Source organism: Rhea americana, unplaced genomic scaffold (genome assembly GCF_003343005.1).
Source record: "Rhea americana isolate MKP2758 unplaced genomic scaffold, rheAme1 scaffold_2, whole genome shotgun sequence".
NCBI classification, from domain to species: Eukaryota; Metazoa; Chordata; class Aves; order Rheiformes; family Rheidae; genus Rhea; species Rhea americana.
The window spans coordinates 1,172,405-1,187,024 of record NW_028186149.1 but is presented as its reverse complement, the minus strand read 5'-3'; the positions used below and the strand labels follow the sequence as shown (position 1 = coordinate 1,187,024).

General features: G+C 37.6%; 1 protein-coding gene across 2 annotated transcripts in view; it reads left to right on the top strand.

Moving 5' to 3' along the window:
- Positions 1-14,620, top strand: part of TLN2 (talin 2) — a 215,958-nt gene that overhangs the window by 161,739 nt on the left and 39,599 nt on the right. For both annotated transcript variants that reach the window (XM_085303277.1, XM_085303278.1), the window contains exons 41-45: positions 2,804-2,974; positions 8,601-8,747; positions 9,561-9,662; positions 11,635-11,754; positions 13,732-13,878. In XM_085303277.1, the coding sequence (XP_085159403.1) occupies positions 2,804-2,974; positions 8,601-8,747; positions 9,561-9,662; positions 11,635-11,754; positions 13,732-13,878 (687 nt within the window). The remainder of the gene's footprint in view (positions 1-2,803; positions 2,975-8,600; positions 8,748-9,560; positions 9,663-11,634; positions 11,755-13,731; positions 13,879-14,620) is intronic.

The following is a 14,620-nucleotide window of genomic DNA, read 5'->3' as shown; positions in this document are numbered from 1 at the left end:
CTGGGGTTACCAAATACTCAGAACAGAGACCAAATATTTTTTGCTTATTTTACGGACACTAAGACAGATGTTTTCATTAAATTTTTTGGTGGTAGCAGGTGGGGAGAGTGAAAAGAAAGGACAAATTAAGGCGGGGTAGAGAAAAGCAAAAATGGAAAGGAGAGGTGGAAGGTTATAGACATCTGTTCTAGCAGCTGCAGATGTGTGTAGGTGCTCCTGTCTCCTGTGGTGTAACCTCAGGCTTGTCACTATCCAGGCTTATTTGGCAGTTCACTCACTTGTGGTTTGTGAGCTGAATTTGACCAAATGAAGAGTTCTGCCAAATATTTGCCAGATCCCATCCTGATCGGGGGCTCTGTGGATCAAGTGCCCCACTCCATTTCTTGGCCCGTGTGAGACAAAGATGGGGTGTGGGGCGAGTGTGCAGGGGCTTCCTCTGGCCTTACCTTGGCAAAGTCATCTCCTGAGGTGGCTTCTGTAGGCTGTGGAGAGGGAAGTTTTGAAGTGTGGCTTCAGAGCAGGGGGCTGATTTGCCCACTTACCACCTTTCCAGGGAGACCCTCTCCATTAATTACAGAGGGAGCATAGCTTTATTAGGAAACAGCATTTTTGAGCTGCTCCAAGTTTGGACTCCTGCTGTGGAATTTTAGGGGCCTTTGGTGGTGGGGGGGAGGAGGAGGAGGAAGAGAAACTTGAGTACTATTTTAAGTATTTTGTAAACAAATGTCCCCCCTTTATGTTGAATTAAATATGGTAGAATTTGTGCTTTTTAGATTTCTGATTCTGTATGAAAAAGTTAAGTGCATTTGCTGTTTGGTGGATAAGGGTTTGCATTAATTATTGAAAATGCTTATTATTTTCAGTCTAATAGATCAAATACACAAATATTTTTCAAGTACTTACCTTTTAGTACCTCCAAAATGAGTTAAGGTGTCCGTTCACAGCGAAGAGGAGTTGCATGCATCTCTGACAGTAACAGGTTCCCAGGGCTGATCAGTGAAAGAGTCGTCAGCATACCAATAGAGAGACATATATGAAAAAACATTGGAGTGCTAAGGAGAGCAGGTAGCCTGAAGAGCAGTAGTGCACTCCTCACAAATGCCAGGCAGTTTTTTCACTAAAATTCTGTGAATGGTGACATGCAGAAAAGTCAGTGCACTTTGTAGTCATGGAAACAGTGTCAGATCTTCTAACAAATGTTATTATCTTTAGCTTTGGATAACCATCAGTTATTTGSTACTGTATCAATTTCTTGCAGTTTGGATACATGGTTTACCTAGGAGCCTTTGCAGAACTTTTCTAGTTCTGGATTGATAAGGTAGAGGAAGTTAGGTAGTCATGTTCCTCCTCTTCAGTGTTTAATGTTCCTAGACCAAAGTGCAGAGAGCATTAAGCATAGACATCTCAAGTCTACTTTTTCTGTCTGTTGCAGAAGGTATGGTTCCCACTATTTGTTCTGACACAATTTAAAAGATCTTATTTGTGAAAACATTCAATTTTTTTTTAATTATTTGGAAAATAAAATAGGAGAAGAAGGCTTATTAAGGTATTTCTAAACTTCAGATTTTACTGGCTTTTAGCTATCTCTGTAGTCATATAGATGGATTCAACATTTTAATCTTTTACTCCACAGTTTTTTGRCTTCAAATACAGTTGTTTTTCTTGGGCAGACTGACCTTCTAAAGCATCTTTATAGCCACTGCATATGTATCAACACTTTAATTTCTGAGGTTACAGGTACACCAAACTGTGCCATACTTTGCATGTTCTTGAGTAATCAGCCCAACGTAATTCTGTCTCTCAGTCAATAGAAAGTGTAAAGCCTTTCTCATGTATTTAGTACAAGAACCAAACACTTTTGTAGATGACACATCAGACAAGTGCACTGTAAAAATTTTCATGCTACTAAAACTCCCATTTTCTTTCGTAAGCATATTTCTGAAAGCAGATGTTTCTTCAGCAGAGCTGTGAATTAGATGAGAAAGTTAGGAAAACAAGAGACTGACTCCACGCATTTCTGAAGACTAAATTACAGCAACATAAGTTGCTAGCAGAACTGTCTTTAGATACTGCAAACACTTTGACCCATGTAATTAACTGAACAAACATGCACCTTCCCTGGGAAGCCTTCTTTCTGGAGCACATCTTCCAGTCAGCCCACACCTCTGTGTTAGACTGCCATGTACACAGTGGCTTCCTGTTTAGCACTAAGAAACATTGCATGATTAGGCCACTARGCTGTCTTGTGCAATTGTTTAAATGAATGAAGACTCTACCCTTAGGTAATATTAGCGTTTCTGCAGGCTGCAGCATCTTGCACATTAGAAAGTTGTTCAGGTCTGCACTGGAATCTGACTTAGAAGAGGCTTTGAGAGATTAGCCTGCCTGCTTTGCCATAGAGCAAGTAACTGCAAATATGGATAGTCTCTGAGATAAACAGAAGACTCCAAATCCTATACTGTCCCACTCTGTTGTCTCTCAACAGTGAAAGTTGAGAAATCCTTCCCTTGGACAGAGAAGGGTGTTATTTATGCCTTTAAAAACTGCAATTTCTTAACAATTTGAAAACAATTTCATCTGGCATCAAGTCTCATGTCTTCAGTTGTTTCCATCTGAAGGGTAAGCAAAGCATCTGAAGCTCAGGAGAGACAGAATCACACAGGAACACGTTAATAAACTACGTTTCACACAGCTTTGAGGCGTTAGGGACTGTGCTACTTCAGCTAACCCAATGTTAATTGGGGAATACTCCTGTTTTTAAGGCAACTGGATTAAGAACCTTTTGTTGTCTCTGCTTTCTTAGGTTACACAGCTGTCAAGTTACTTTGAACCCTTGGTTTTAGCTGCGGTCGGTGTGGCATCCAAAACTTTAGATCATCAGCAGCAGATGACTGTCTTGGACCAGAGTAAGACGTTAGCAGAATCTGCCTTGCAGATGTTATATGCAGCCAAGGAAGGAGGAGGAAATCCCAAGGTATAATCTGTGTGTGTAACAAATGTCATTAGAGAGATTAATCTGAAATGATTCATACAATTTTAGAGTGGAAATACTGTGCATTAAGATTGTGTTTTTTTCAAACAAATGTTATTTCCTGATGCTGGTAACTAAAGTCCTTTTATGAATTCTGCTTACTGAAATTGAAGACTTAGATTTTCTATTAGTAGGAAAGAAGAATTTGCAGATGTGAATTACAAGGAGCAAAGTAATTCTGACTGCTATAGAAAATAAGAGATTTTTGATGGATGGCAGCTTGAGTAAATAAGCAGAGTCAAAGTGCATGCAATACAGAAAAAAGTGTAGCTATATGTTGATTTTCTTGGTATATACATGTCTTGTAAAGAAAGCAATGAGTAAAATTTTATCTTTTTTTCCTTTTGATAAAGGACAGTTGTCAAAATATATTTTAGTATAACTTGTTGCATCGTGCTAAAGAATAGGCAAGTTTTTAGTGGGAATACTTGTGTTTTGTGAAGGACTATTGCAATATAAAAAAGTCATCAGCAGTTGTGGAAGTAATCTTTCTTTACCTGCTCCTCTGCCACATCACGTGAAATGGTTTAGCTTTGACCAAACAGACTACTTGGGAGGGAGGGGAGAGTTACTAGATAGCTTCAAAGCTAGACAGAAAAATCCTGAAGTGTTTTTATAGCTCAAAAAATAAAGAGTAGCTGTTAAGAGAAGCTGAAGTAATGTTTACTACTTCCTTTCACTGCTTAGATGATACATTAACTACGTGACACAGTAACTTAGCCCCATTAGGGTATGGATTTTGTCTAATAAAAAGATCTAGGTCTGCACTGCAGTTATTAGCAGGCAGTTCAAATGTTGCTGCCCATTTACAGCATACAATAGCCCTAATTGCCGACCTGTGATTATTGTCTAAATAATGCACTCTTGCTTTTTAACCTATAGCCAGCCATAAAGTGAAATCTTTCCTTCTTTGTGAAGACCTAATCGATGATGAAGAGAGAGGAAGGGGATTATTAGCAGTATAAATGTTAGGAATAGTTATTCTTTGGAATTGTGTGGGGGTTTGGGCTTTTTAAATTGTGAAATGATTCTCAATTTGCAAAACATTTGAGTGTACGGCAGCTACCTCTTCCTGCCAAATCAATACAAATTGATAGGCAGTGTTAAGAGTCTAAGTTAGTTTGTGTTTAGTGTGTTTTGGGCACTGCATGTCTTACAGGTCACATAGTTCAGTGCCTCTTAGGTACCAAGGGAAGGCTGAAAATCAAATAAAACAGTTGCTGGAAAGGTTCCTGCTGAGAATAGGTAGAGGTGGCCTGAAGGCTGAAAGATGCTCTGAAGAGGTTGTGCAACATACTTACCTTCAGTTTTTTGCACCAGCATACACAAAAACAATTTGATTTTGTTCAACAGTGGTGGCAACCCTTGGCTGCCTGTCCCAGCCACATATCGCTTAGAAGCAATGTGTGTATTATTAGTAATATACATGCTATGGGTTGGGATCCCCCTTTGTAGACAACTGAGAGCATTTGATTTCTGATCTTTTCTGTTAGAAATAAGTGCAAATCAGGATCTGAATGTTTAAGAAATCTACCTGCCTTTGTGCACATTAACCATACAGCAGGGACTGGTTCAATGTGGTGGGTGAGAAGAGGGGTAGTGCCTTGTTGGGTTATCTTTCTTTGGACAGTGTGCGACAGAGGGGAATACCATATGTTTTGTAGTGGTATTTCCAATTTGATTGGGGCTCCCAGGTCCTACTCACAACTAGGTCCCGGCTTGGCTGAGTGTTTTTATATTGCTCTGCCCTTTCACTTGACTTGCTGTGGGGGCTTTTATAACATGAATATACTTTTAGCAGAAAGCGGGTTGATGATGCACTGAAACTGATATTAGAGAGGCTTTTTAGTAGTTCATGGATGCTAGCTTCAAAGACCTCCTGGAACTGGATTTGAAACATGTTTTTATAAGTGTTTCACATGTTCTTTGTTATGCTGCCACCTCCTAGTGAGATTTGCCCCCCACACGTGCAGGCTCCATAGTGCTGTAGGTTCTTGAGTGTTTTCTCTACTGGCTGCAATACAGGCATATTTTCAGGATGTTTTCCTCAGAATTCAAGATGTGGATTGGCACCACTGAAATCCTAACACTTGTTTCTTTATTTGCTCTTTTGAGAGTGTGAAGTAGGAGGGATACAGCAGAGATGGTATAAGGCTGTGCAACTGAGATTGAAGAAAATAATTTGGGAAATCTAAGTTGCCACGGTAGTCTCAGTTCTGCAAATTCCGCACCTACTAATTTATGTAGACAAAGATTTCTTTAAAGCAAAGATTTGAAGCAGCACCTATCAAAACCAGCTTAGTACGAAATGCACATCCATAATGGCTGATGTTCACTTTCAGAGTTTCTAATTAGCAGATTACTTGCATCACCCAAATACTTTATGTAAGGGATAGTATTGTTAGAAGGGAGAAGGAAATTTTAGTTTCTGAAAGCAAGGGTGAGTTATCTTGCCTTCCCTTCAATTTTATTTTAAATCCTTTTCAAGCCAATTAATTATGCTTCAGATTCTAATGGTGTAATATCTTCATTTGACCATTTGGCCTAGTTCTTGCTGCTCTCTCTGATCCTCTTGGATCATTACCTTTTATGCTGATATTAGAGGTTTTACACACTCTGGCAGACTATAGTGCCTCTGGGATATTTACCTGCTACAAGCATTTCACATCTGATCAGTTTTATGCACAGAGAATTCCTTGTTCCTACAAAACTGTCGTGCGTTTTTAGGCAGTATGAACTGTGAGCAAGACCACTTGTGTAATCTTGTTATTGCTTAGAGTTCTGGTATTCTCTGCTTCATTAGGTTTGGAAGAAATCTAAAATAGTTGACACCGTATATGTCGATTTCAGCAATCTACAACTATTTCAGCAATCTGAACTACTGTTTTAAACCTAGATGGCATATACATCTGCCTGATGGCTTGTTGCTTACTGCAAGTGCTCATTGCTTCAAGTTACTTAGCAAATATAGATTATTTCACCTCTTCCTCTTTCCCTTGCTTAATGAACAGAATATGGTTACTGATGTAGTAGAATGCAGTACTGCAAGTCGAGGATGCTCTTGATCTCTAATCCTTGGTAACAGTAAGGGGGTACAAAGGACTGTTGACAATCTCTTCTGCAGGAGTTTGGGTTACACTTTTTTATTAAATATTCTGTTAGTTGTGTGCATGCCTCAACTTCTCTTACTTTGCTTTCTTCCAAAACCATTGATGAGCATTTGTGTTGACTAGATATTTTTAAATTTTTTTAATTTATTTTCATCCTGAGCTTCATAGACACATAAGTGTCTGTGTGTATCTAGGGAAAGATCTCTGTTATAGTTTGTCTTTTGTCCTGCTTAGCCTCAGCTCTGCAGTTTGGTGCATTAGAACGAATGGACCAGTTTATATCATTTCTAGACATGTATCACCAGAAAATCTTTTCTGATAAGTGTGACAAAATACATATGAGGATCAGATACAATAATAAGAAATGATTGTTTTGTATCCCTGCAAGACATTGTTTCCTCTGTTTATATGATACCTGGATTTTTTTGTACTCAAAATTTATTATTATTTTATATATATATATATATATATATACATACATATATATATATATATGTGTGTGTATATATATAAGTATATAAAAATATATTTATAAAAATAACTAAATCACATGAAGGAAGTGGAAGGGAAAATTGGAAGAGATTGAGGATTGAAATAAATTTACATGACTAGATTAACAAAGCAGCTGAGCAAGAACGTGTGCTTTCAGAACAACTCCATAGTAAAATTTGGTCTTTTTTTTTTTTTTTTCTCTCTCTATTGGCAGCAGTCTTTTTCTTCTTGAGTTCAGGAAATGGAGAAACTAAAAACCTTCCGTCAACTTTAGGGAGAAGAAATTTTCTGTCAGTGCCTGTAGGGATGATGAGCTGTGTATACCACACTAATGGTTATGTAAAAAATGCTGTCATCTCTTCTAGTAGTTAAAAACCTGTATATAAAAGAGAGAAAGATAAGATGCAAAATTCTGTGTTTATGCTTTGTGTTCGTATCTTTGAGCTGGTGGTAGCTTTTGGGAACTCAAAAATGAAAGATTTTTAAGTTTCTAAATAAAAAAAGGAAAATATTTCAAACCAAAGGCATCAATTTAGACACAAATAGAAGAATTCTGTTGCTTCAGCAAAACAATTTATTACCTTTAGGTCCTGTACAAATTGTTGATAAACAAAGAGACAGCTAGGCTTTAATTGTTATGCTGTTGGGTTATTATTCTGATGGACCTTTTCTTTTGAAATGTCTTTAGCCAGGATGTTTTTACATTGTCTTTTCAGAATCAAGAGCCAAACACTGTTAGGATTATCTCTGCTGATTACTAATTAGGATTTTGTGGGGAAGTGATTGGATTCCCTCTAATGTTAGCTGGAGAACCGAACAGTATTTCAAGCTGGAAAACAGTCAATTCTATACCTTCTCTCATCTGAAACACTACAAACTAAAATCTACTTTCTGGATTTACAGGAGTGAAACTGGGCTAAATCAAACCCAGAGTTCTTAATTGCTGTTGTTTCTTAGATCTCATCTTAAAGCTCCATGTTCTCTGCTCTTCGTAACTGATTATCTAAAAATTTTATCAGTTTCATCACAAGAATCTGTTTATAAAAATAGAATGTGTAATAATGGAAAAGATTTTGCTGTTTTATGTTTTCCTTTTTTTTTCTGGGTAGCTTTTTGTTCTTTGCTGATTATATGATTCACATGAATAACAAAATAGGCTTGTTGATGTAGTTCCAAGTCAAATGAGAATAGTGTTTTGATTATTTAAGTCTGTTTTGATTACCTGCATCAAGAAATATGGTCATTTAAGAAGCCCCCCAGTGTCTTAACTCCTACAGAATGCTTTGATGGTTGTACTTACGCATGACATTTTGCACATCTGTATACACAAAAGATTCTTCTATTCTGCTTATGCGTTAGTCTAACTTTATAGATGTGTGTGTATATATGTGTAGGTGTGTATACATATGTAATAACACAAATGTGCATATATACACTCATACATTTTATACCCTGGTCCCTATACTACAGTCATGGCAAGGCCCTTAGCAATGCAGTTTTTAGTAGCCTGCCTAAAAATTACTGAAGCTCAGGAGTATTCATTGTCTTTACATGTAAACATACTGAGGAAGCAAATTGGGTAAGTTTGCATACACAGCCTGTGTAGTGTGTGTGTCTGAAATACAGCAACAAGATATTTTCTGCACTTTTGTTCTGGTGTAGAAGTAGACTGTTTTACCATCTGGTGTATTTTTTACCTTCCCCTAACTTTTTCTTCTGTTAAACACTAATCACTTTCCTAATCTGTTCTAGGAAAGGTCTTAATCCCAAGTAATTCCCAAGTAATTTTTGTTCAGTATTGCATTTCTTTTTTCAGCCAGCTTTTCTCCTTCAATGTTGATGCTGGACAAGGTTTTCAAAGCTACTGTTAGATGTTGCATCAACTAGTAATATTTTCAAACCAAATGTTGACTTGTGCACAGAACAAACTTGTAATATTTTTTCTTTTCCCATTCTCTCCACTCCAGGCTTCACATACGCATGATGCGATCACAGAGGCAGCTCAGCTGATGAAAGAGGCTGTGGATGACATAATGGTTACCTTAAACGAAGCTGCCAGTGAAGTCGGCATGGTTGGTGGTATGGTAGACTCAATAGCAGAGGCAATGAGCAAGGTGAGCATATATAGATTGTTTTTTGCCTTGCATCTGAAAGTTGATCCACAGTGTAGCAGCTGAAAGAGCTAGTGTTAATTCGTTGTAGCAGTATGTGATAAATAACACACCTCCACTGTAAACCTAAAGAGCATTTGACAAATAGCACAGATTTCAAAATCAAACTGGTGAGTGGGATGGATCTTCCGTTACCCAAATAGACAGCACCAGTGAGTAGAATTATTTTGGAAGATTCTTCAATTCATTAATACACTGCTATTTAAGAAAAATAGAAAAAGCAAGATTAAAAGCCTAGATAACCTAGGTTTATTGCCATATTTAATTATCTTTTAAATTTGTCTTCTAAGTGATCAATAGGTCTGTTTTGGGACAAACTGTTTCCAGAAGGAAGATGGCAGAGACTGAAGTATTTTGCTACTTTCTTAGAGGTAGTGTGCTGGAAATGCACAATTGCAAAAGGCAAATGGGCTATACTGAACCAAAAAATTGGCTTTTCATATCTCAATTTTTTTGTCTCTTAAAGCATTAAGCCCTGCACATTGACTTTTAGATTAGCAGGAGTACAAAAGGTGGTTTGAACTTGCACAAAAAATTAATTTTGAACTTGAAAACACTGCACTGTAAAGTCTATACAAGTTTTATACTGATACTGGGTAARTCTTTTCTGAGTTTTCCCATACTTGCTGGGGCACTGATTTTATACATTTACAGATGTTTTATAAGAATGAACATGCAATAGAGTTTTAATATTTAGTGGAAAGTATGATATTTATTAAGAGGTGGTTATTTCTTCCGTATTTTTCTTTCTTGAAGCTGGATGAAGGTACACCTCCAGATCCCAGGGGAACATTTGTTGATTATCAGACCACTGTGGTGAAATACTCTAAAGCCATTGCTGTAACAGCACAAGAAATGGTAAGATATTTGGCTAGAGATAAGTAAAAGCTGTTGTGTGCGCACAAGGAAAATGAAATGCTTTACAGTGTGTTACGTACAATGTTGTGATATTGGTTTCCAGTAGGCTTATCTATACAGGTGGTAATCAACAAGAGAGATTATGGGTTTGTAGATTTAACTGTTGGGTCTTAGTTGTATGATGGTAGGAGCCGCTCTCCAGAAGAGGAGTGCTGAGTCTCTGGATTGTCTCCTGGCTATTCTGCAGACCTCGTTTGTTCGTTTCGTTTTTTAAAAAGTGGTATTCTAATCTGTCATTTTGTCCAAGAAAACCAATATGGAAGCGGATGGCCGTTAAGAGGTAAGTCACTACTTGACAGAAGGTAGTGGGATTTACTGTGATAGGGTATTACACTTCTCAGGAATAATTATGAGGAAGCAAAAATAAATGGTTGTTAATTTGGGGGGAGAGAATTTAGGATTTTGGTGCTTGATTCCATCAATGTGTAACTTTTATCACCTGCATCAACATAGGCCTGGAGACAGATTTCTGTTTTAAGTTTTAATGGAGTTTATAATCCCTCCTCCTTTGTAAGAAGTTTGATTTGACCTGAAACCTGATTCTGTTTGAAACAAGGTTTGTCTCTGCCAGAATATTTTATAATAGAATACTCTAAAGATTGGGAAAAGGCCAATCGACTCGTTTCATTAGCTGCATTATGAAGCATTCTGCTAGAACTACTTAAAAGCTGTCTGACCAAGTTTCTGTTATTTTAATGAAAAGATACCTAACTTGGAAATTGGCGGTGATTTTAGCTCTCTAGCATAATATGTGTATAGTGAAATGTAAGCTCAAATACTTTTTATTTGGCTTTTTGTAATGAGAAATAGAAGGAAAATATTCCAACATATTTTGATCAGCCTTTTGAATTGTCACTAAAATCTTGTCCTATGTTTATTGTTTAGATTAGCCCTTCACACTATATGCTTCTTGTTTAACTGAGATCAGATTTTTATGAGACCACTGTAATAGTTGTAAAATTGAATCAAAAGGTCAAATTTCTGTTTTCTTGGATTTCTGTAATTCAGCTGTATTAAAAAAAAAAAAAAAAAAAAAGGAAACCTGCTTAATCAAGTCTGTCTTGTTTCAGTGAGGTCTAAGATTATCTGAGTTTTGAGGAGTTTGAGGGAGAGTGGTTTGAATGTTTTTTTTTTTTTTCCAGAGGAATAAGGGAGAAACTCACTTGTATATTAGATAAAAGAATTTCCTATGGAGATGTGCCTAAAAATTTTGTGTTGCAGTCAAGAAAGATTGATGAGGCTGTAATCTGAGGTATTATAGCTTATTTGCAAACAGTAGGAATTAGTCCAAAACTAGGTTTGCTCCGAAGATGGAATGTCATGAATTTTGCTAACATAAATTGGGTAAAGAAGACATAGCTTTATATAAAAGGTAGATTTTCCTAGAGATTGTTTCTTATACTGACATTCTGCCAAGGCATTTTGTGTAGTTCTGGCTATTTCTTCTTTGCCCTCCTTCCCATGTCTTTATAAAAGATCAGATATGTTCTGTATTGATCCTGAGTATTTTTCCATTTCCATGTCATACCAGCTGAGACTGACACAGATACCTTTGACAAAATGAAAGGGTGGCTGTGAAAGACAAGACTTGCTTTCTTCTCCAATCTGAGTAACTCTGTAACTGACCTATTCCCCCACTGTGTTAAAGAGTGAATTACCAGCTCTAACTGCTCCCCTTCGATTACTCCATATGTTCTGCGAGTGCCTGGTTATCATGACTCTTATAAAGCATGTTTGCTCGAGTTTGCTTATGGAATTTTTGTTGGGAGACAGATCCCTTAAAAAGCAAGTGTTTTTTCCCCACTTCATCAGTGTGGCCAAAAMAAAATGAGTGCTTCTAGGCTGGAGTGAATTAACAAGTCATTTTTGTGCCTGTCATTTTCTTTTTCTTTTGCCTGTGTTCTTTTTTCAGATGACTAAGTCGGTTACTAACCCCGAAGAGTTGGGAGGACTTGCATCACAAATGACCAGTGACTATGGGCATTTGGCTCTCCAGGGCCGAATGGCTGCAGCTACAGCTGAACCAGAGGAGGTCTGCAGTTCTTAGACCTCTTTGTTCTACATACACAGTGGTGTCAACATGGGTGTTCCTTTACCCTGGGGAGTAAAGTAAACACAGAGCAAAGTATCAAGGGAGATTTGCTGCACGGCGCTGTAGCCTAGGTCTGATACATGTCTTGCATGGTCGAAGAGATAACTGTTTTGGAACCATGCGGTAATGTGTTTTCTCTCAAATGTATCTGAGGTGATTCTAAAACAAACGCAGTAAATGTTTTTCCAGGCAGGAAAACTGCCCTTGTGTTGCTAGGCACTTATTTGTATGCAAGAGGTGTCTGTAGCATGTGTGCTCTGACTGATATGTGGAAGGATGCACTACTTCTGCCCCATTCCTGCTAGAAATGTGGGACAGGACAACACATGTGTTTTTCAGAGGAATTCTAATTGGCCTAATGTTGCTTTATTTGAAACCATGCTGTGATCCAAGTCAAAGTTGGAGGTGCAGTTTGGCTATACAGATTCTTCTCTTCAGTTCTGTGTTTTCAGTTAAAACACAGCTTAATGTATAAAGCATGTGAATGGAGCAGTTGGTGTAGCAAAACTATACATCTTTTCAAAATGGCATGAAATCATTTCTTGCACATGAGTGGATAAGGACAGGAATTAGATGTTACTATACGATGTTTTCAGTGAGCATTTAAAACTTTCAATAGATATAACTTCTGTTTCTCTGTCTCCTTCTATTGTTCTCAATGCATGGAAATTATCTAGGAAATAAGCTTTCTGCTAGKATTTCCATGAATCATAAAATTTTGCTGTACAAGTGTCAATTTTCATGCTATAAGCCTTGTTTTAAGAATTATCTGATTAAAGAATAGAAGCCTCCAATGAAAAACTCAATTCAACTTAAGGCATAAACACCTTAAACAGTTGACAGCTCAACAGTTGACCAGGAAAGAATCTCCAAAATGTCTTGGGGATATCACTTACAGGCAACATGCAAAGCTCTATATATTGTATTTTCCTGAAGTTTCATTTGGCTTGATGAATTACAGATACACTTTTTTTTTTCTTACCTACAAGAGATTTTTTGTATAACTTCTTGTCCTGAAAGTGAGATGCAGACAGACAGTAGCAGCAAAGTTGTCTTTTGCTGTCTAGGCATCTTTCATATCTTAGTATCAGAGTATATAGGTTTCCCCCCAACACACAGTTTAAGCTCTTCATGTTAATTGAGGAATACATGCTATTTGTCTCGAGTGTATTAACCAATTGCAGTAGGTGCTACAGTTTTGCTCTGAGCAGAATTAAATAAACACTCTCTCTTCTTTTAATTAAATTATTGTGGTTATGGAACATAACAAAGCTTTGGTGAATTAGGGTGAGGTAGCTCACCATCACCAGATGTATGAGATTATCCAGACAAATGACTTTCAAAGAATTTTTTTCACATAGTAATTACATTTCACCACTGAAAGATCATTTGAGTGTTTTAAATGTCTTGATACCCAGTAGCTAAATGAAAAGCAATGGCTTGTGTTCAGCTTGATATTGTTAAATAGAATGACCCTTCATGCATGTGAGTTTCTGCTTCAAGTAGAAATAATTTCATTTGTGGAACTAATGGCTGTGATTCCTGCTTCCTTGTTGATTCAAACAAAAAATTTGCCTAAGTACATGCAGGCACTAGAACTAGTACAGGTACTGAAACTAGCACACATCTGTGAACAGGGACCACACAGCTTACATTGTAAGATTAATAATAAACCAGAAGCTGTGAGGGGAGCCTTTATCAGATTACAGTGTTTCACATGTACGTGGTCAGTTCTGGAAAACTGAAAATTTGTGCGATATTCAGCAAAAAATGAACCAAGTCATGTACTCTTCAATTCCATTTGAGTAATATAGAAACAGACACATGCTTTTTACCCATCCTAAATACCTTGAAACCAGCATTGTATTTATTTACTCACTTTGCTTTTACTTCTTTCTCCCCTTCTTTACCGTCTAGATAGGGTTCCAGATCAGGACTCGGGTGCAGGATCTTGGTCACGGCTGTATTTTCCTTGTACAAAAAGCTGGAGCCCTCCAGATTTGTCCTACAGACAGTTACACCAAAAGGGAGTTGATAGAATGTGCTCGTGCTGTGACTGAAAAGGTGAGATGCCCCATGTGTTGTCACACAGTAGTGTCTGTCCACCAAACTCCTCCGGGAAGTAAATTAGTCAAATTGTATGGGTCAGATTCTTCCCCCCCCCCCCCTTTTTTTTTGTACTTTGCATTATACTACAGTACCAGAATTATACCAGCTGAATTACAGTAATTTTTTACTTTTGTATATAGTACAGTCACTGGTTCATACACTAGGCTAGTCCTTTCTTTTTCATGTCTTGTAACAAAGCTTTGGGCTGATAGAGGGAGTCTAGTCCAAAGCCGATCCCTGAGAAATAAGATGGTAATGTTACCTTATGAGGCACTCCCTGGAAAATAGTATGTCCATGTAATGGCCATAGTTACCATGCTGAGGTTGATTGAAGACACATCATTTCATGTGGCAACATCCTCCCTTTCATGATAACCCACTTAGATCCGCACATTCGAGTTGTCTGGCTTTTCCTGGTCTTTTGAAACAGATGCATTTTGAACTGTGTAGCTTGCCTTTGGTATGCCTTCTTGATGGCTTCTCTCCCTTCTGCTGGCCATGCCAATTAAAAGTCAAATGTCAGTTCCATTTAGGTTTCACTAGATATTCCTTTCTCAGCTTGTGTTAATGTGCTGTTAGCTGTACAACTGTGTTTTACCATACCATGACCCAGGAGTATCAGCAATCCTAAGCTTATGCAGGGGCAGGCTGTATCTTAAGTGTTAAAGCTGATGATAACGTTAGTAAATCGAGGAAG